At 40.1% G+C, this 22,728-nt stretch overlaps 1 protein-coding gene across 2 annotated transcripts in view; it reads right to left on the reverse strand.

The window, feature by feature from the left end:
* Positions 1-2,304: 2,304 nt before the first annotated feature.
* ncaph2 (non-SMC condensin II complex, subunit H2) overlaps positions 2,305-22,728 on the reverse strand; it is a 34,336-nt gene continuing 13,912 nt past the window's right edge. For both annotated transcript variants that reach the window (XM_043713889.2, XM_043713887.2), the window contains exons 9-21: positions 21,715-21,801; positions 19,707-19,798; positions 19,524-19,595; positions 17,414-17,480; positions 16,201-16,305; positions 15,924-15,977; positions 14,723-14,793; positions 12,683-12,800; positions 9,080-9,148; positions 8,865-8,920; positions 7,647-7,748; positions 4,395-4,544; positions 2,305-3,409 (exon numbers count right to left, since the gene is read on the reverse strand). In XM_043713889.2, coding sequence (XP_043569824.2) covers positions 3,269-3,409; positions 4,395-4,544; positions 7,647-7,748; positions 8,865-8,920; positions 9,080-9,148; positions 12,683-12,800; positions 14,723-14,793; positions 15,924-15,977; positions 16,201-16,305; positions 17,414-17,480; positions 19,524-19,595; positions 19,707-19,798; positions 21,715-21,801 — 1,184 coding nt within the window. In that variant the 3' untranslated portion in view covers positions 2,305-3,268. The remainder of the gene's footprint in view (positions 3,410-4,394; positions 4,545-7,646; positions 7,749-8,864; positions 8,921-9,079; positions 9,149-12,682; positions 12,801-14,722; positions 14,794-15,923; positions 15,978-16,200; positions 16,306-17,413; positions 17,481-19,523; positions 19,596-19,706; positions 19,799-21,714; positions 21,802-22,728) is intronic.

The raw sequence follows: 22,728 nt of genomic DNA on the forward strand, positions 1-22,728 counted from the left end.
GACAAACAACTAGCCTACTTGCTGGACTACAAGTCCGGATCCCATCCCCCTGCCAAATTAGTTTAAACCCCCCCCACCCCCCCGAAGAGTGCTAGCAAACCTACCCCCCAGGATATTGGTGCCCTTCTGGTTCAGGTGCAACCCGTCCTGCTTGTACAGGTCCCACCTTCCCCAGAATGCAGTCCAATTGTCCAAATACCTGAAGCCCTCCCTCCTACACCATCCTTGCAGCCATGTGTTCAACTGCACTCTCTCCCTATTCCTTGCCTCACTGTCACGTGGCACCGGCAACAACCCAGAGATGACGACTCTGTCTGTCCTAGCTTTTAGCTTCCAGCCTAACTCCCTGAGCTCTTGAATGACCTCCCCACCCCTCTTCCTACCTATGTTGGTGGTGCCAACGTGCTAGCCTGCTTCTGAGCCAGAAGCTCCAGAATCAAGTTACACTTCAGAACGTATGAACTATGGAATGATTGCTTCTGACACGATCCAACACTTATCCAAGGGGAAAATGTACATGAAGATACATATCAAACAACCAATAGCATTCCATATCTCTAAATCTCCTTCAACCCAATTACTCGCAATCTTTTGCTCTTGCTCTGCAGTGACGATTTCATTAGTAACATTAAGCAGTGAAATTGTATTTCATTTGAGTAGTGCAAGTTAGTGACACAATGTGAAAGGAAAGCATTAATTCAGTTTCCCTGGAAGTAAAGGCAGAGGGCTAAAGGTTCACTTGCGCTGCACTGGGTCAGAAGGGAAATTACACACCTTTGAGATTTTCTGCTGTGTATCCCAATTTATTATATAACATTTCCAGTTTTACCCTCACCACATTCTAAAAGGTAAAACTTCCAGCTGTTGTATTCTCGATTGCTAGGAATCGCAGGGCTCCCCCCTCAGAGGCCCAATACAAAACTAACAACTAATAGGATAATATTCTAGCTCCTTTATTTATAAAGGGTGGGAGACAAACAAAACAGGTAACTACATGGCTGTTAGCTCATTGTCTTTTTTTGGGAAAATATTAGAGTATTATAAAAGATGCAGCAGCAGATCATTTAGAAGTGTACAATATGGTCAAGCACAGTAAACATGGTTTTGTGAAGGGAAATCATACCTGACAAATTTACTAGAATTCTTGAGGTGGCAACAAGCAAGATAAAAGAAAAGCAGTGGATGTAATACATTTGGAATATTAGGTGTTAAGGTACCACACATTAGTCTACTTAATAAGGTGCTGAAAATAGTATATTAACATGGATAGAGGTTTAGCTAAATAAAAGAAGAAGTGTGTGTGTGTTGGGATATGGGTGACATTTTCAGTCTGGCAACATGTAATTAGTGGTGTGCCACAGGAATCAGTGATGAGGCCATGATTATTTACAAAATACATTAATTACTTGTATGAGGAAACTGAATGTGTAATAGCCAAGCTTGCAGATTGACACAAAAGGGGGAAGACAAGTGGTGAGGATGACAGTGTGCAGAAGGATATGAACAGATTAAGTGAATGGGCAAAAGCCTGGCAGATGGAATACAATGTGGAGCTATGTAAGTTTGTGCATTTTGACAGGAAGAATAGGTAAACTGAATTTTATTTAAATGGAAAAAGACTGCAGAAGGCCAAAGAACATAAGAATTTAGGAGTCCTTGACCATGAATCACAAATAGCCAGCATCCATAATCAGCAGGTAATACAAAAGTCAAATAGAATGTTGGCCTTAATTTCAAAGGGAATGGAATATAAAAATAGGGAAGTTTTGCTAAAACTGTACAAAGCAGTATAGTATTCCAGCTATGGAATGATTAAAGTTTTGGGCCCCTTATCTCAGGAAGGATATACTGGCATTGGAGACAGTCCAATGAAGATTCACTAGGCTGATATCAAGTATGGTGGGATTGTTTTATGAGAAGAGGTTGAGTAGGTTGGGCCTGTGCACATTGGGGTTTAGAAGAATGATAGTCTACCTTATTAATACATACAAGATTCCTGGGGAGCTTAACAGGGTAGATGCAAAAAAGGTTATTTCCACTGTGGGACAGTCTAGGACCAGAGAGCGTAATTGTAGAATAAGGGGTCATACATTTAAGAAAATGATGAGGAGAAATTTCTTCACTCAAAAGGCTCTGCTTCTGTGTAAATCTTTATCACAGAGGTGTGTTTTGAGGCTGAGTCATTAAGAATATTCAAGGCTGAGATAGATTCTTTATCCATAAGGGAATCAAAGTTATGGGGAAAAGGCAGGAGAATGGAGATGAAGGTTATCAGATCGGCCATGAAAGAATGACAGAGCAAACTCGAAGGGGCAAAAAGTCCACTTCTATGTTTAATGGTATGCAATATCAAATGGGCAAATCATTCCCATTTTCACAGATCTTCCAATCCCAAATCGATGAAAACGTTTTAAACAGTGTGACTGAGTTCCAAGTTTACTGCAGTACTTCTACAAAATTTAAATTTGTACATTTTTTTAAATTCCACTTAGTACAGATTTGTGATAACCTGCTCCTGATAGCACACACTATTATTCCTCAGAACACAGCATAATTTATTACCATCCAATTGAATTCCAATTCAGGCACATTTCTGGATTCTCACTTTCCCGTTCAGGAAGGTGGGACCAGGGAGGAGGAATGTTTTTTTAAAAATTGGATTTTTAAAAAATACAAAATCAAAGTTTTCTTTTTCTTAAAGCCATGTGAGCTGGTGTGAGGGAAATATTGCACAAGAACCTCACCCAAACATAAATGGACAAGCCCTAACTTTACAAATGTCACACCTGCCACCAGGTTTGATAGAGCACTTAATTGAAGAGATTTTCTACTTTGCAAATCTGGATAAGCCTTTCAACAAGCATTGAAAATGATAGCTAGCTCATTGTGAATATATTTCCTTCTATCAGAAAGTCATGAGTTTGTATAAAAATACTGCACAGGATGCAGCCAGTAAATTGCACCTCATGCTGTGACACAAGGCACATTATATAATCAAAACAGCCTAGGATAGTAGCTGTACAGAACACAGCAAATATAGAAGTATAAATAGAGAATGATCACAATCCAGGAATTGTTTTGGTCAGGGTTTAGGCAAGTGGTGCATTCCACTGAAACATGAAGAACATACGTCCAGTGTTCCAGATGCTTGCTGTCATACAGCAAGGAATGTGGATACAGTTCCTCCAAATGTGCCATAAACAATGGATGTAATGTCAAACTTGCAGCATGAGGACTATACAAGTTGAGTGAAGGTCTGTGAATTTTCTCATTTATTTGAAATAGATGGAGCCATGTATGTCCGGAAACGTTCGTGAGCTCTTAGTTTGGTCAAAAGGGTGAGTTCCATCGTGTCGACTGATTCAAACAGCCCTTCTTTCTGCCATATGTCCACCGTGTAGTCATTGGCCTGCAAAGGAGAGGTAACAGATCTCACTATGAGAAACTGAAGGACAGTAAATATTCACAGTACTGGAGCTAAGCTTGGCATTACTCTAACAGGCATTCAGAATCCACACTAAAGTAAATCTGGCCCAATGGAAGGACAGTGAAGAAACTGTGCTCAAAACAATAGGACAGAATAGTCCACTCTAGGTACAGTGGCAGAAGTTACCACAGGAGGGGGTAAGAACTTAGCAAGTCAAATTAGAGGAAACAAGTAAATCCAAAGGAACTAAAGAAAACAAAAATCTTAGCAGTGGCATACCCAGGGGCCTTATGTATACATCCCACAGTAGTAATGAGATAATTGTCTATTGTCTAAGAGTCAAGTAAAACCCATTTGAGATCTCAAGTTTAAAGTTCTCATCCTCCAACAATACAGTACTTCTTTAGCGGGATTCCTCCATGAGTGCAACACTCCAGTAATACCCCTCTAATAGTATAGCACCCATTTGGTGTTGCTTCTCTGACAGCACTCCCATAGTACCACCCCTCCAAAAGGTGCTGCAGCCTTTCAGTGTCAATGTAGCTGGTGTTTGACAGCTCTCAACTAGGTGCTTAAACCTTCAGTCTTCAAACTCAGAGGCAGGAATGTAATCATTGAGCCAAGCTGGCATTGAAACTAAGCCTTAAATGAAATCACTAAAAAAAAACCACAGCTTCTGTGGAGTAACAACATCGGATCATTCATTCGTACTACTCACCTGAAATATCACTCATGGAAAATTCTCCATTTCTAACCATTGTTAAGTCGCCACATATTTCTCAGTCTTTGTTCACCGAATAACCTTCAATCACATCTCTGAATCGTATTTGCCTAGTTTATAGCAAAGTTCTGTCCTCACTTTTCTTGCACTCAGCTTTCTTTCAATTACTACATGTTGCTTTGTTGGTGGGTGCTTGAATCTCCTGACTTTTATCTGCTCCCACTACCCCGTGAAGAACACACTCACCAGTTGCAGTGTGGCCAGCATATATCGACACACCTCAAAAGCCTCCTTCCCAGCCACAATGCTTGCAAATGAACGCCTCTGTCTGATACAGTCAAATGCATCCATAATTCTAACTCCATAATCGTGGATGTCAAAAACAGCTCGCTCATCCTGCAGGAGATAGAAACATTGCAAATAGTCAGAATGCGACAAGGAAGGAGTTACAGAATAGAACCATTTGAACTATCCTGTATGTCCCAATCTTTTGAAAAGATCTGTTCAGTTAGACCCATTCCTATGCAAATTATTCAATTTGTTTTTGAAAATTACTATTGAATTTGCTTGCACCACCATTTAGGCTCTGCATGCCTGGTTGCAATAATTTGCTGCGTGAAACCAATTTTCCTCACCTGCCATCCAGTGTTTTGACAATTATCTTGTCTGTGTTTTCTACTTATATAGAATATACAGCATAGAAACAAGGTATTCAAGCTAAAAAGTTGATACTGACATTTATGCTTTTATTGTAAGCCACTCCCATCCTTACCTAGCACATTTTGCACAGTCCTTTATTTCCCTCCCTCTCTAACACTTATCTAGCCCCCGATGTGTATCTATACTCTTCACCTTAATTACAACTTGCAGCAGGAAGTTCTGTATTTGTTTTAACCACTGTCTGATGAAAGAATGGTTTCTGAATTTGCTATTACATTTTTCTCAGTAACGATCTTATAGTGATCTGGTTTTGCTCTTGTGCAAAAGAAAGCATTCTCCTGTGTTTATCTGGTAAAACCTTTTACAATTTTAAAGGTTTCTGATAAGTTATCCCTCAGCCACCTAGTTTCAAGAGTAAAGAGACTCCAGTTGTTCAAACCATGAGAATGTTATTGTTGGTGAATCAGCTTTGTTGCAATGGTAACAATGTAGGAAATCCAGCACCAACTAGCATCCCACCAGGGAACTACGGTTGCTCCAAATTGGTGTGAATAGCTAAACTGTGAATGGAGGATTCAATGCGGTATTCCAGCAAAATTGGCCACTCATTATAGAATCACAGAATCCCTACAGTGTGGATGCAGGCCATTCAGCCTGTCAATTCCACACCAACCCTCCGAAAAGCATCCCACACAAACCCATTTGCCCACTAACCTTATTCTTTGCAATCCTGCATTTCCCACAACTAATCCACCGAACCTCCACATTTCTGAACACCATGGCAATTTAGCCTGCCAGTTCACTTAATCTGCACATCTTTGACTGAGAGATGAAACCCACCCAGACATGGGGAGAACATGCAAACTCCACACAGACAGTGGCCCAAGGGTGGAATCGAACCAGGGTCGCCCCTGGCACTGAGGTAGCAGTGCTAACCACTGATTCACCATGCCATTACTTTTTTAAAAATTATTTCAAGGAATTTGTGCAACCTCAGCAAATTCACTGTTTGTTGATCAGCTTAAATGCCTTTGTGAAGGTGGTAATAAGCCACATTCTTGAATTGTATAATGTCTATGTGTTGCTGGTTCACCTACAGTGCAATTAGGGAGGTATAACTAAAAATGATAAATGCTGACATTTTAATTTACTTTTTTGTTAATAGCCAAACAAAGTCTACATAAATTTGCTTGGGCCTAACAAAGTGGTGATAACACTGCAGGGGTAACAGAATGGGTCAAAACTTTAATCAACAAAGATTTTTGAATGGAAGAGCAAGCTCCAGGCACCAAATGGCCTCTTCTTGTATCTAATTCTATGATCCTGTGATTTTGGAGCGAGCATGCACTTTCCCTAACCTTGGGCTTAGGAAGGTGTCAATGAAATAATGATTACCTGCGCACAGAAAAATAATTTTCCTACTCCCAGCTATGAAATATTTTACAGCTCCACCTGGAACACTCCAATGGCTGGGTTAGGAAACCGACTCCGAAGAAATTGTTTAACTGCACAGTATGTGAAGATTGTTGCAACAACTCAGGAGCTACCAGACGAAAGGAATGGAAGTGAACTTGAGGTTTGCAAGTTGAAAAACAAGTTGGAATTAACAGCAATACAGAAATTGAAATTGGAACAATTGAGGGCTAGGGTGGAATAAAATGCAACAAGAATTATCCACCCTGTGGATATGATAAAAGACGTAACTAAAGAATCTTTTAAATCCATACTGATAATGTGGTACATTGTAGCTTACAGCATAATGGGCACAGACACAATAAATAGTTATAATTACTAAATTAAATTTAGACTAGCTATGTCTGTTTTTGTAAATTCTGTATTAATTGGATATAAACTCCAATCAAAACAAAATTGATTCAGTGTTGGCTCATGGTAATACCTTTCTCAACTATTATGGTCACTTCTGCCTAGATATTCCTGAACGTTTACTTACCTGCTCTGCTTTATACCATTTTAGTAGATGTAGTAGTGAATTCTGCTTTGTTGCCCGCTTGCATACTGGATTAGAAAAGGAGTCTGGAACTCATCGTAGGAACTCCATTCCGCTTTACCCATCTCTTCTTGCCATATCAATTCACGGTAATAGAACTTTTCCAATTTTTAAATTCATTTCCTAAATTTGTTTGCATGCTTCTTCCTTTGGTTTAATTTCACTTTTGGATGGCTTGTAGATTACTCAAGTGCGTTTGATGCTTTTATGTTTATTTCTGTGAATTCTATTCCTGTCTTACGAATAACTGCATGACCCTTTGTACTGCTGCAGTTATTTCTAACAAAGACAGCTATTCCACTCTCCTTTTCCTCTTTTTTACAAAATGTCATCTCTGCAAGTTTAATTCCCAGTAATTCCTATTAAATCTGGTTCCTCATTGTCTCCAGGTTTTCCCATTTTATTAAGGACACTGTGTATTGTATAGATAGTTAAATTCATTTTTAATAGCAGTTATTTTCCACCTTATATTTTATTTGTTCTATAACTCCTTATTCCCTTATCATTTATGCCCTTTTGATTCATATGCCTTATTACCTCCTTTACTGACTCTGTTACATTAAAGATGGTTTCATATCCTGGGCATACATACCCTTCTCTGGAAATGTTAGTTACTGACCATTCAGCCAGCCCTTCAAAGAATAGCTACTATGCAAGAGGACCAAGATTTCAATCAAAGAAAATCTAAAATAAAAGCTGTAAATGCTGGAAAGACACATTAGTAGGAGACCGAGGTAGGATCATGATTTGTCAAATGCAAAGTAATTTGCTATAATCACCACAGCCCCCAAGATTGCACTGAGCCTAATGTGGCGAGCACAATCACTTACCTGTTCTTCCAGTCTTGGGCCAATTTTCTCCTCCCAGTCCCTTACACGAAGAGAGAGAGCTGTTTCCTGGGCATACTTCTGGGAATTAGCGATAAACAGGTCCTAGAACACAGGAATGTGTAAATCTAGAACAGCCCACTCCAACAATGCACTAGGAATTGCCATGAATTCAGGATCAGAGATGAATGCAAGTCCCACATACAATTATCTTTCATGTGTAGAGCATGCATTTAAATTGGAACATTAAAAAAATCAGCCTGTACTCCAAATTACATAGTACTCCCCATAGCCAGGGTATAGTTTGGAGTATATTACCCCTTGATTTCCAATAACACGGTTCTTTCTTTACACATTAAAAATGAGCAGTATACACCTCAACAACACTATTCCTGTAAGGCTAAATAAGGGGGCTACTACCAATTACTTCACCACTTCGCAGTAAAACTTGTTATATTTAAATACCAGACTTGTCACTGATGCTCTCATCCCAAGAATGGATCATGGAAAGTTTGGGTATTGGCTCTATTATGAACCTACTCAATCACAGAATTGTTACGACACTGAAGGCCATTGGGCCCATCATGCCCGCACCTGTTCTATTAAAGAGTGTCCTGCCTTTCCCCATATGCCTGCACACTATTTATGTTGAAATAATCAACGTCTTCTTGAATGCCTCAACTGAACCTGCCTCTACCAAACTTCTAGACTGGTAATTCCATATCCTAACTAATTGCCGAGTTAAAAAAAACATTTTCTCACATCGCTCTTGCTTCATTTATACATCACTTTAAATCTAGGCTCTCATATTCTTATTTTCTTTTAGGAGTGGGAGCAGCTTCTCCCTATCTAATCTCTCCAGCCAGCTTGATTTTGAAAAGCTCTATCAAGTCTCCTCTCAGCTTTCTTCTCTCAAAAAGCAATAATCCCAACTTCTTCAATCTATCTTCATTAAAGTTTCTCATTCCTGGAACAGTTTGCTAACCATTGCTTGCTGAAAATTTTAGTACTTTGAGAAAATCAAGTCCCTTAGAAAAACTAATCAAGGCGCCCTGGTTTAGAACTGTTGGTTACATCAATACATAATCAAATAACACTGTTCTCTAAACTGATTTCAACTGCAGCAGAGATTTTAATTATAGCTGAATATTAAACTTTTTCCTGTACAGTGACTGAATAATGAATACTAAAATATATTTAGTTTGCAGAAATTTTACATACCACATTCCTTCTGACAAGCTCCTCATAACTCACAGATCCCGTTTCTCCAAAAGGTTCTGCAATTACAGACGATAACTTTAATTACTGACAGCAAAACAACCAGAAATGATTGGTGTGTCACAGGAGTATTTACCCAGAGTTACAGGGGAGAGCGGAGAGTTAAACCAATGTTACACGGAACAGGTTTTATCCAAAATGAGAGGAAGGGGTATTACCCAGATTTGGGGGGTTGTGGTTGTCCTGAGCTGCATCAGCTTCTTGATCCAAATTAATGTCATAATCATCTAAGATAAAAGAAACACAGATTGAAAGTTGCAGCTTTCCAACTGCTCACAGTAGTTTGCTTAGCAATGCTAAACTAATATGTCAAACAGCAGGCAAACTCAACTTTCATGCACAATTGGCTCATGACCCAAGCTGGATCTCACTGAGTCATTGCCAATCCCCGATTATCCTTGAGAAAGATAGAGTGAGCTATCTTTTTGAACCACTGCAGTCCATCTGGTGCAGGTACATTCACAATGCTATAAAGGAAGAGTTATGTGAGAAGGAGAAATGGATCAAATCACTTTTACCTATCCATCATTGCTCCTACGTTGCCAGGGCAAATAGTCTGTGACCAGAAACAGATGTATTGTTCTCTTTCTCCACTCTCCCTTGCCTAATCTGCCGCATTCCAAATAAGATGATAAATCATCATAATCCAGGAAGAATTTCTGGTGTATCAGTATCTGGATATTTCAGTGATAGAAATCACTTCTGAATTATTTAGATCTGGGCACTTCTACGATAGACTAGACTTGACCAGTGAGAGTAGCTTCGCCACTCCATATCTAAAAGGAATACTGTGAACAGTTTGGTCCCCTTATCAAAGGAAAAGATATACCGACAACAGAGAAATTGAAGGTTCATTAGATTGTTCCCATGTATGAACAGATTTTATAAGGAGAGGTTAAAGTAGGTTGGGCATGTACTCAGGAGTTTAGATGTACGAGAGCTGATCATTTTGAAAGGCGCAGGATTCTTTGGGAGTTTGACAGGGTAGGTGCGTAGAGGTTATCTCCAACATTCCCACTAAGTTGCACTGTTCATGCACACAGCCACTCCAGTGTTCCACACCTAGGTGATCAGTGTGCCAATGTAGCTTGCAGCACTTGCTTCCGATTCTGGTTGTCTCCCCTTGTGGGAATGTCCAGGACCAGTGGACATGATCTCCGAATAAGGGTTACCTATTTAAGACAAAGATGAGAAGGAATTTCTCTCAAAAGGTAGTGAATTTGTGAAATTCTTTTCCACAGAGAGCTCTTAAGGTGAGATCATTAAGTATATTCAAGGCTGAAAGAGAGTTTTACTCAGTAAGGAAATTAAGCATTATAGGGAAAGTCAGGAAAGCAGAGTTGAGGATTATCAGATCAGCCATGATCTGTCAATGGCAGCGCAGACTCAATGGGCTGAATGGCCTACTTCTGCTCTCGCATTTTATGGTCTTCTAGAAAATGTCTTGTCTGTTTCAAGTCTGGCGTGCTGATCACTTAGTTCTCAGAGATGCTGCAATAGAAGTTGTGGCCAATTATAGCATTAATTCATTAATGTTTAACATTTTTCACCTTTTTTGTACCATCCATAATTAAAAAAGAATACCATTAATTCTAAACCCGGGCATTACCTCCCACTAACCAACAGTAATTGGAGATTGTTTGTGATCTTTACTTTCTTCCCACACTGCAATTAAATTGTATTTGAAATTCTAGAAAGTCACAGATTTCCATCCAACTGCTGGCAGATTTGTTGAAGTTGCGGTTCTGCTGCCTTTTTGAGGCAGATTGTGGGAGGAAATTAATCCCACCTCCTACACAAATAAATTATGCAAATAAGACAAATGGTGAATACCTAAATATGAAACAATTGCTCCAAAACTACATGAGTGGGCTTCATGTCACTCTGCAGAATATTAAAATGTAATTCTGCAGTTAGAGGATTATCTGTACAGTAATGAGGCTGAATAGGTCCAGCAGATATTGTTCTGGGCACCATCCCACAGATCCCAGTCAGGCTTTCATTTCACACACACTACTGATTTTGATTTCGTTTTTTCTGTCTCATACACACCCATCACAGCAACATGCAAGTAATAAAGGAACAATGCTGGAGGGCTAGATGGCCAACTGTGGTCCTATTTCTTTTGGACTAAGTACAGAAATCAATTCATTGCCGAAATGTCCTCAGCGACAGCATTCTCTGATTATTTATGTTTGTGGCTGTAAAGGTAGCAGCTGTAGCACATTCAATATCTCCACATCACACCTAAAACATGCACATAGACCATTGTTTGTATAACCCCTTCAACCACAATAAGCACTGAGAGCAGAGTATATTGCCTCTTTATTCCAGATAACAGTCACCTCATGATCTGGAAGGGAGTATATTAATCCTTTTGGGATGAGTACTTGTGTAAACTAGATTGAGAGGTGACATGTTTGCTGCCAGGATTCTTAAGTATCACTAACTGGTTTGACCACAGTGATAGAGGATCTGGCCTGAGCTAGATTCCAAACTAATCTGTGTAAATAATATTTCAGGAATCAACTTGTTAATACATAGCACAAGCTGTCTTGAAAGATGATGGGAATCAGGTGACACTGATCATTCAAATTCAAAATTAGATTTTAGAAATAACATTGCATAGTACAGTATGAATGATTTCAGGTATACAAGTGATTGCTCAAACTTGGGAGTAACAGGAGACTTCTGATTCCCATAACTGTTCAGTGCTAGGTTTCTCATTCATGCCTGAGTCTGTCGTGGATGTGTGTTGATTAGTGCAATTAGTCAACAACTCCATTATTGTCAAATCTTGCAAATACTAGGTCATTAAACCAACCAGACAGACATTTTCATCTAGAAATTCTGATATTCACATTTACACACTGATCTTGTTACCCTGGAAATAAGGAGGTGACAACGGTCACTGGGGAAAGCGATACTGAAATTTGGTCATTTCAGCAAATTGAGATAATGTTTAAAAAAAAAACAAATGGCACAGCTAGACTCATGGGCCAGGCAAACACAGTTTTATAAAATGTCCGAAATGCATTTTGGAAACTCCAAAAAAAAAAATGCCTTAAATAATGAGATTTCAAAACTAGTAAAGTTATGGGCCTCAAAAAAGCAAGAAAATACTGTTAAATCTGTACACCTTGGTGAGGGCATAATTCAAATTCTGGCACTTCATTACCAAGAGAATGTAAAAGCAATGAGAATTGTGCAAACTAAATTATTTGCGGAATACAGCGATGAGACCAAGAAAATGACTACCACAGGTCAAAATATTAAAAGTGAAACTGGGTAAGCACAGGGTAATAGAGGATATGCTGATGGTGTTAGAAGGAGAAGGATGGGAGGAGGCATATTTAAGTCAAACACCTGTGTTGATATATTGTGCTAAAGTGCACATTTCTGTGCTGTACATACTAAGAAAAAGACTCAATGCTACTGAATTGAGAGTCAAGTTAGGGCTCTCCTCACTCGTGTTGAGAAAGTTAACAGAGGTCATTAAGACTGCAATGCAGGCCTATGGAAGACAATCATGCGAGGGAACAAATGAAAAACAAAAAAATAACACTATAAAACACAAATCCAAGAAAACAGAAATATAAGAAAAAGAATCCAACACCAGAATATACAAATGGTGTAAATAAAGGAAGGGAAGGTTGCCCATCCTACAGCAGTCCCTGCAGTTGGTTCAGTACAGAAATTATTTCTATCTTTGCAACATAATTAAGGTCCCAGAATGGGAGAAATCCCTTCTCTTTCATTACCTTCCACTCCGTCGTTATCCAGATGGTCTTCAGCTTGTTCTTGTAAGTCATTTAATTCTTCTTCCATGTTTCCTGCTTCTACATCTAACTCCTCTATTACCCTCCCACGCAGAGCAATCTGCAGAGGAAAGACTTGATTAGCATAATCATATACACAAACAGTAGGAGTTCTAACACAAACCAGAATACATCAACGAGCACAGCACCTGAATCACACTCCATTTTCATCAGCTTCCCGTCAGATCAGTGACTCAAGGGTGAGATTAATCTCTGCCACATATTACAGCATCTTCATACTGTATGCGCACCCTATGACAGTGACATGCACCTTCAACACACACTGCACAACGTACACCAACACATATGCATGCTCACCTACACATCAACAGCCCCAATCAATGCCCGAACACATGCACACAAAATTGGAACCTGTCACCTCTTCCACAATACGGCAAGAATTAATTACTCCAGTTACAAGTGGAGTTCCGCAGGGATCAGTTCTGGGTCCTCTGCTGTTCGTAATTTTTATTAATGACTTGGATGAGGGAGTCGAAGGGTGGGTCAGTAAATTTGCAGATGATACGAAGATTAGTGGAGTTGTGGATAGTGAGGAGGGCTCTTGTCGGCTGCAAAGGGACTTGGATATGATGCAGAGCTGGGCTGAGGAGTGGCAGATGGAGTTCAACCCTGCCAAGTGTGAGGTTGTCCATTTTGGAAAGACAAATAAGAATGCGGAATACAGGGTTAACGGTAGGGTTCTTAGTGAGGTGGAGGAACAGAGGGATCTTGGGGTCTATGTTCATAGGTCTTTGAAAGTTGCCACTCAGGTGGATAGAGCTTGTAAGAAGGCCTACGGTGTATTAACGTTCATTAGCAGAGGGATTGAATTCAAGAGTCGTGAAGTGATGTTGCAACTGTATAGGACTTTGGTTAGGCCACATTTGGAGTACTGTGTGCAGTTCTGGTCGCCTCACTTTAGGAAAGATGTGGAAGCTTTGGAGAGGGTGCAGAGAAGATTTACCAGGATGTTGCCTGGAATGGAGAATAGGTCGTACGAGGATAGGTTGAGAGTGCTAGGCCTTTTCTCGTTGGAACGGCGAAGGATGAGGGGTGACTTGACAGAGGTTTATAAGATGATCAGAGGAATAGATAGAGTAGACAGTCAGAAACTTTTTCCCCGGGTGCAACAGAGCGTTACAAGGGGACATAAATTTAAGGTGAAGGGTGGAAGGTATAGGGGGGATGTCAGGGGTAGGTTCTTTACCCAGAGAGTGGTGGGGGCATGGAATGCGCTGCCTGTGGGAGTGGTGGAGTCAGAATCTTTGGTGACCTTTAAGCGGCAATTGGATAGGTACATGGATGGGTGCTTAAGCTAGGACAAATGTTCAGCACAACATCGTGGGCTGAAGGGCCTGTTCTGTGCTGTATTGTTCTATGTTCTATTCTGCATGACCCACTTAAAACAGAATTAAAATATAGCTGCTCCAAGCTCTCCAATTGCAGTTTTCCACTTTTATCCCAAATCTCTCCCTTCTAATTCCATCCCAATTCCCCAATAAATAGAATATGTATGTATAATTACATCCAACATTGTCCTCAAACGGCCCTTTTGGCAAATCATTCAGCATGATAATCTTCGTGAAAACCTAACTTCCTCCTTCCTTCTCTTTGTAGCATCTTTAATTTGCGTCCCTAGTTACGGATTCACTGATCTGAGGACAATGATCTTTCACAAATGTACTATTACCAGAAGTGTTCATCAGGTATTGATCAGGAACAGGAAACCTTGGTTGATTTTTCACTTTCTCAAAGCAGTGTCAGACAGCAGTGCCCTGACTGCCACACAAGAACAAATAGTTCAGCACAGACCTGGCTGTGTTGCTCACTTCCTTACTGATCCAGTCAAAACTCTTGCTGTTAATATTCCTCAACTAGTTCAAATGAATTTTTTGCATAAAATGTACCGAAAGACTTTATGAGAGTTTCCCACCATCCACAGGTATTTTTCTCCCTAACTTATGTTTCTCGCCAAACACTTACCATCATTTGCTGATGTTTCCTTTGAGCTTGGAGTCTGTCTTTCATGTATTGCCAGTACAGAACCTCCAAATCTGCAAAGGAAAGAGATCATTTTACAAATTTAAAAAAAAGCTCAAAGCTCCACCCTCACAAGAAACAGTTTTTACTTGATGAGGTCTCTCCCCACTATCAGCCACCCCATTTACAGAGGCTTACTCTGCAGAGAGCCCACCAGTATTGAGCCTATGCACAAGAGGTGTGTATTCTGCCAGTGCCATTCAGCTTCTGACCTCATTAAAGCCTTGGTCCAAAGATGGAAAAGAAAAACTGAACTGTGGTGAGGTGAGGGTGACTGCCCTTTTCATTGAGGCTGCATCTGACAGCATGTGGCATCATTGAGCCCTAGTAAAACTGGAGTCAATGGGAATCAGTGGTAAAAAAAAAAGAACACATATACAACTATTCACTCTCTCCACCACCAATGATCAGTAGCAGCAGAGTGTGCTATTTACAAGATGCACTGCAGCAATTCATCAAGGATCCTTAAGCAACACCTCCTAAACATACGATCATCTAGAAGGACAACGGGCAATAAAGGCTGGCCCAGCCAGCGATACTCACAACCTATGATGAAAAATATATTTCAAAACCGTGCACATGCTTTCTTCCATTCTCAGCTATCCAGTCAAAGGCAGAGAGTCACATGCAATGGCTCATCAGCCCACTCTCAAAATTACATTCAAAATCTCCGAGGATCTATATTTGTCCCTCTTGTATTTACTATCTTATCCAATCCCCAGTGACACAATTTAAAAACACATTCTAAGGCTCCTCACGTAGCTGACAATAATCAATTGTACCATCTCTCTAAAACCCTCCATTGTCACTGATTTGGCATGCTGCTCATCCAATACCCAAGTCACAATCAGCAGAAATTTTCTCCATTATTATCTCTAGTTCTTCTTTGGTCAGTGTCTGATACATAACCAAATAGTTATCCCATGGAAGTACACATTACTGGTGGTTGCTGAAGGAATGGGTAACTGAAAAGACAATAGTTGCCTCAGTGAAAGAGCAGGGCTCCATCAAGATATGGGCGGTAAGCTCCATAAAACCAACTCACTCCAGGTCTTATATTCAGTAAGTTCAGAGGAAATGTTCTAAATTTACCCACTGATGTACGAATCGAAGCTGATCCCAGACACCCAGCTCTGCCGCTCACCTGCAAACGTTGGGCCTCTTTTCCGATTTTTTGTCTCACTCCATCCACCGTAATCTGGACAGAAGAGAAAAGCAAATGAGAGGTTAAAATAGACAGAAGTGTAGAGAAGATTGTAATGTACAATTACAGTAGCAATGAATCTCATAGTATATATCATATCAATAGTGAACTACACAGTACATTAATTCACCTGGGACTGGCAATGTTAGTGTTACCCACAGCACAAACTTCATAGATTCGGCCAACACAGGGATGAAAAAGGGCAATGGTTACTCACATATCTCAGAGAACCATTTCCCAAAATCTTTCTGTTTTACAAAGGTTTTCCGTTTTCGTTTGCCTCCAGTGATATCAACACGCGCTGGGATAATAAAATGTATTCCTGAAAAATACAAAATCACAGCATCAGGTCTAGGATGTGAATAGGTAACAACAGAAACAACACCCATTACATGTTGCAACCAGACATTCACTTATTCCATAGTTCAACAGCTTGTCAGCTGATCAGTGCGCCATTGTGTTGTGCAGGCAAGGACAGGAGGTCAGAAACCATGAGTCTGGTACGATCATTGGCTTTTACTCAAAATGGGTCAGCAGCAGGGGACAGGCATGAAATTTCAGTTAGGAACCAGAGGACATTCAGCTCTTTAGATTTGCTGCACCATTCAAATTGGACCACAGCTGATCTGCATGCCAAATTCATTCACCTACCTCTGCTCTTGACCCCAGTTTGACTAACATCTGTTAATCTAGGTTAGGAAGAACCAATCAGCTCCCAATACCAACAAAAGCTCCAGATTTCTACTAGTAATTATTTTAAAATCCCAACATCACTCTTGAAAGGTCGAGCTCTAAATTGCAGACTGTGATCAGCTTCCAATCACTGTCCTGCTGCAAGGTGCCTATGCTATGGCAGACTCAGCTGTACTATCCTTCATGGTTCAATAGAGGTCATCATTCTCAACCCAAGCTCAATGATGAAAACTGGCCAAGTGAGATAGCAGCACGTAACAGGGGGATGAAGTGAAATGTTCTTCATTCTCTCCCCCAATCTAATTATGCCCATCTTCCTCAAACTGTTCAACCTCTGGCACCAGCCGCTGCATTTGCACAACAGAGTTATATTTCAAAACTTAATTCCCAAAACATGCTGCCTTAAGATCATTCTGCTCACGTGAGCAGCAGTTGATGTTTACCACAAAAGGAGTTGAGGCGGGCTATCAAACACACTGCTAAAATTGTCATCATCATCATGATCGTTGTGTTCCTTAAAGTAGATGTCAGCAGGTGGTGTTTCGGAAACAGTGAAAGGTAGAAAATAAATAATGACTCAACTATCATTCAACAATACCATGCCCAACTTGCCCCTTGATAATCCCATTAATATTCCTTGTTGAATCTAAGAAATGTTGCTGGAGTTTAAATCTCTATGCGAGGTTCATTCCTCTTGGCAGAACTAGAGATAGAAGCTGATACATTCACCAGGGTACCTTTCTTGAATGGCTTGTCTTGAGCAGCTTCAAAAGGATCCAGGCTCCTCCAAGGGTTGAGCACTTCCTACAGTGCAAACAGCCAACATTCATTAAAAGAATTAACTTGCATTTATATAGTGACTTTCACAACTTAATGTATAGTTCATATGCAGCATTTAGTAGGGTTGGCAGCTATTTGCAGACAGCAAGATCTAGAAATAGCAATGAGATGTGTGACCAGATTAATTGGTTTTGATGTTGGTTGAAGAATATAGACATCATATCTGACAGCACAACATACCCTCAGCCAGTACAGCACTCCATGAACACTGGCTCTTTATCAATGTCACAGCCTTTCAGCAATACCCTGGAATGTCAGTCTGAATTATAAGTTAAGTTTATGTCCACCAAATTCTCCTTCCTCTATTCTCTGAAAATCTAATGCTCAGGCTAACCCCTTCTAAACTGTCTTAATCTGTCAATCTACGAAATGTCCAGGGCCCTACCATTAGATTTATCTTCACCATTTGTATCATACTTTCTTCCAGAATGTCTCATCACTCTGAATATAGACAGGGTCAATATGATGGGGCAGCAGCTGCTAAAGAAAGTAGTGATGAATTCTTAAAAACTTTACACCTTTGCTGCAAATAAGCTAACAATGAAATCAAGTTCTGACAGAGAATCTTGTCATTTCAGGACAGGTGAGTAACAAGATACGACTTCCTGCTTCCCCACTGTCTCCAAAACAGACACAGGAACATAAAGAGAAATCATGAATAGAGACATTTGGTGTGTTGTGCTCAAACTTTTAAAGATGGTAGGACAGATTAACAAAGCACTTATTAAAAGGTAACAGTAAAATTGCCATATTGACAGGACCATAGGGCTATTCTCTCATCACAGAGAGACCACTGGTGGTGGTTCAACATGACAGTCACTAAAGTCAGGTGAGGGGTGAGGTTAAGGTGGCAAGACTTTCATGGTGACCTCAATCATTGCAGAATTGAACTTGCACTGTTTGTGTCACTCTGCACCACAAACCAATGGTCCAGCCAACTGAGTTAACACACAAAAGTGAGGGAAGAGTGATCTAATTTCAAGTCAGGATGGTGCATTACTTAGAGAGGAACATGAAGTTGGCAGTTTTCACATTTCTGCTGCTTTTGTCCTTTTAGGTGGTAAAGGTCACAGATTTTTCAGGTGCTTTAAGTCGGTCTTGGCGAGTTGTTGCAGTACATCTTTTAGCTGATGCAAGCGAGGGGACAACTGTTGGCATAGGGATTGAATGTTAAACGTGTTGGATGGGGTGCTAGTCAAGCATCTGCCTTGTCCTGGACGGTGTCAAGTTTCTTCAATACTTTTGGACATTGATGTCGTGTCTACATTCTGTGCTATCCTCAGTGCTTCTTGCAGGTGCTATTCAACATGAAGGAGTACTGATTTGCCAATTATGACTCGTAGGGTCATGGATCTTTCTCCCAACCTTGTTACCAGTCATGGGCAAGCAAAAAAAAAAAATCAAGATATAGAATAGAATTCCATTATCTGAATGTTGGTAATTCTGCTGAACGACTCAGGTTCTCTTTAGCCATTTCTTTAGCCATGTTTGACCCAAAGCCATGAGATTCCAAGAAGGTGGAAGTCAATGAGCAGCCTTTGAGCCACTCCCTGCCAGTACGAAAGGTATCTAGGACATGTTGCTTAACTCTCAATTTTGGCAAAAGTTCCCAGATGTTATTGAGGAGGGTTTGCAGGTTTGACGGGACTGAGCATGGAGTCATGATGTTCTAATCCAACACTCAGGCTGATGTCAGATGATCTGCATGCTTTTATCCTTTCAGTTTTTTAAGTAGTGGTTTGACACAATGACATGGCTTGCTCGGCCATTCCAGAATACCTAAAGTTTTCATTTAAACAACAACAGATGAAATTAATGGAATTCAAATTCCATTCTCATCTCCAGATAAGACGTAGCCAGATGATTGGCATATTAATCCAATGATATAGACACTGTGTTACTGTACCCAATGAGAAGATATAAATTTTCTGCTGTGATTTCAGACTTTCTGTAATTTTGTTTGAAATGAAACAAAGGAAAACTGATTTTAGGATTTGTTGTCACTACCTTTGTGTGCATTTTGCCAGGCACTGCTGGATCCCTCTTACGCAGGACGTAACCCTGATTTCCAGCCTCAGCCTGCAGGAACATGAAGTGGCCAAATTACATTGACACAAAGAGCTGATAGAGTTTAGTATCACTACACACACACTTACCAATGTTCAGATTCCCATTGTAAACAGCACTCACCGTCTGTTTTGTAATGTGCTCCTGAACCAAATCACCCTCTGCGTAAAGTGGAACAAAACTGCCATCAGCATCACCAACGTCATCATCGATTCCTGTGGGACCCAAGACAAGATCACACGTTGAAGGCATTTAGTTCAGATTATTCTCTCCACCTCTCTATGTTAACAACTAAAACATAAAAAGATTTAGGACTGGGGGGCAGTCAGGGATTACCAATATATTGTATTCCACTTATTTATTAAAAATAACAGCAGTCTTTCCAAACTTAAGCACAGTCCTACCCACTGCCTTACCCATGTCTTGATACAACCCTTTGCCCCAGATACATCCCAATTGTCTTTACCCAACCACTAAACCTACTCCAAACCTTGGTTCACTTGCCAATAGTTTTCAACACTGATCAACCTGACAGCTCTGAGCAAATACAGTGAATCCATGGAACAATAAAGATCAGTAATTGGGAGGGTTTTATATTGCAAGTATCCTTGCTGAGGTTCTGCATTATGTGCCTGAGCACTGTTGCAAAATCCCAAATGTGATTCCTGGCCTGGCCAGGCTGAGCTGTCTGAGGTCAGGCTGCTACAACCAGTCTTAGTGATCTTAAGCTCAATAAGAAGAGCAATGATTGGCAATATGTTCAGCACTGTCCACTTCTGCACTGTCTGTGTATCAATACCTGTTGTACACAGTACAAAGTTCATTCCTGATATCAAGGCAAACAGTTTCTGATACTCAGTAAACAATTACTTGAAAATGTTGCCAGCTTTCAAAATCTGAATTAGAGATAGGCGTTCCAAAGAGGAAGGAAGACAATTGGATGTAACGGAAAAAAGCAGGTTATGCTTAGGCACCCTAGGGATTTGCGTGAATTCAGATAAGAATGCTTACATTCTGCTTATTTAATCAGCAACTTGGCTAGCAACTTTAAATGTAGCCGCACATTGGAAGAGTTAGTTTGCTTGTTTCTCTATATTAGGAGATAAAATCTATTTCCAGTTGTTGACTACAATGGGGAGGCAATGGCTTGGCATAGTTGTAGCATCACTGCTAGCAATCCAATGATAGCTGGTGTAATTTGAATTCAATTAGATCTGGAATACAAAGTTGGACTCAGCAGTATTGCTATGAAACTACCAACGACTGTCATAAAAATCCATCCAGTTCAGGGATCTTTTAGAAGGAGATCTGCCATCTTTACCTGCGACACAAGTTTCCAGATCCACAGCAATATGATTGACTATTAATTGCCCTCTGTAATAGCCTAGCAATTCACTAGATTCAAAGGCAATTAGAAATGTGCAACAAGTACTGGCCTTTCTAGTGACACAAAATGAATAAAACAGAAACAAAAAAAAAATTGGAAGTGGTGCTTTCAAGAACAATGTGCAAGTTGATTGAAGCAAGGAGTGATGGGGGCTTATTAGACAGTCAGCTGGTGAATCATGGTGAGATATCTCATCTACAAGACCCTGTTAGATTGAACAGCCTTCTGCAGCAGGTATTTCATTTTGGGTTAGCTGTGATTAAAAGTGAATAGTATTGATCTTACCCAAAACTGTACTGCTGAGAAAACAGGCAATGTGTTACTATGCCCATTCTGATGCCAGAAGAACTTTCAGTATCCCTTAGCTTGGACAATGTAGAATTATTCAAGTATCTTGCTTGTAAATCACTGAGCTCTGGAATGTTAAGCTGGGATAAAACAAATCTCAGCTGTCAGTCTTCCTTCCTCATGCAAGGGACCAGCAGGTGGCTGGCACCTACAGAACAGTAGGAGACACCACTTTTCAGGTCACACAACTGACAATCTGAATTAGTGTGAAAGAAACCACTGAGATTTCTGCAACACATACCTGATGAAATGCACCACTTGTTTATTTTGCATGAAGTAGTGCGAAATACCAGATTGGTCCGTAAATCCCATGTGGCGCTAAAATATACCGAGCAAAAGAGGCAAAGCAGCAACCCTCAAAAAGGAATGGTTTCCTCTCCAGAGTAGGAGACTTACCCCCTTCTTCCAAGAAGTTCAATACTGGAACTGGAGTTTGACTGTCACTGTTATCCATGCCTATGTCCTTTTGAACATTCTGCAAGTCTGTAAATGATGTGACACACAGTGTAATATCATATTTCTGCTGTGTAACCTGCCTGCGCCTACATCACATGCTTCACCCAGCCTTCTGTGCACACAGCAAGCACTAGCAGCAATCTTTGAAGTAAATAATTATAAGGAGGGCAGATTTCTTTGAAGAATAATATAGCACCAGTAACTATTCAGCCTATCATGTCTGTGCTGGCTCTTTGAAAGATATTTATACTTTAGTCCCACACCACTGTTTTTAACCTTGGCCCTGCAATTTCTTTTCCTCTTTAAATTATTAACTCAATCCCCATATGAAAACTATTGAATTTACTTCCATTACACTTGTAGGTGGTGAATTCTCAATCATAACATAATGTAATGAAAATCTTCTGATGTCTTCTTATTTTTACCAACTTGTGCTCTCTAGTTACTCACTCTGTTGCTAATGAAAACAATTGCTACTGCCACCATCTAAAGCTTTCATAATTTTGAATAACTCTGTTAAATCTCTTAACCTCTCTGCGCTGAGAACAACTAAAGTTGTCCAGTCTCACCACATCAATGATGCCCCTCAACCCTGGAACCATTCTAACAAATTTCTGCACTGTGTAATCCCACTCAATCCATATTCTGCCAAATAAAACTTCTATTTTTGTAACCCCTTTAAAATGGAAACCATCACATATTTCACAAGAAAATTACCAAAATTTGATACAGATTTTTAAGGGGTTAGGACAGATGAACTAAAGCTTGGTCAAATATGGAAACTTTAGTACAGGAAAGAGAAATAAAGAGGTTTAAAGGAGAAAATTCCAATATTTAGGACCTCGACAGTTAAAAGTACTGCCGCAATGATGAAGTGATTTAAATTTGAGACATGCCAGATACCAGAATTAAAGGTGCTGATATCTCAAGAGTTGGGTTGGAGGAAACTACAGA

The sequence above is a fragment of the Chiloscyllium plagiosum genome, unplaced genomic scaffold (genome assembly GCF_037043375.1).
Source record: "Chiloscyllium plagiosum isolate Xiang-an unplaced genomic scaffold, Cpla_swu_hap1 HiC_scaffold_23, whole genome shotgun sequence".
NCBI classification, from domain to species: Eukaryota; Metazoa; Chordata; class Chondrichthyes; order Orectolobiformes; family Hemiscylliidae; genus Chiloscyllium; species Chiloscyllium plagiosum.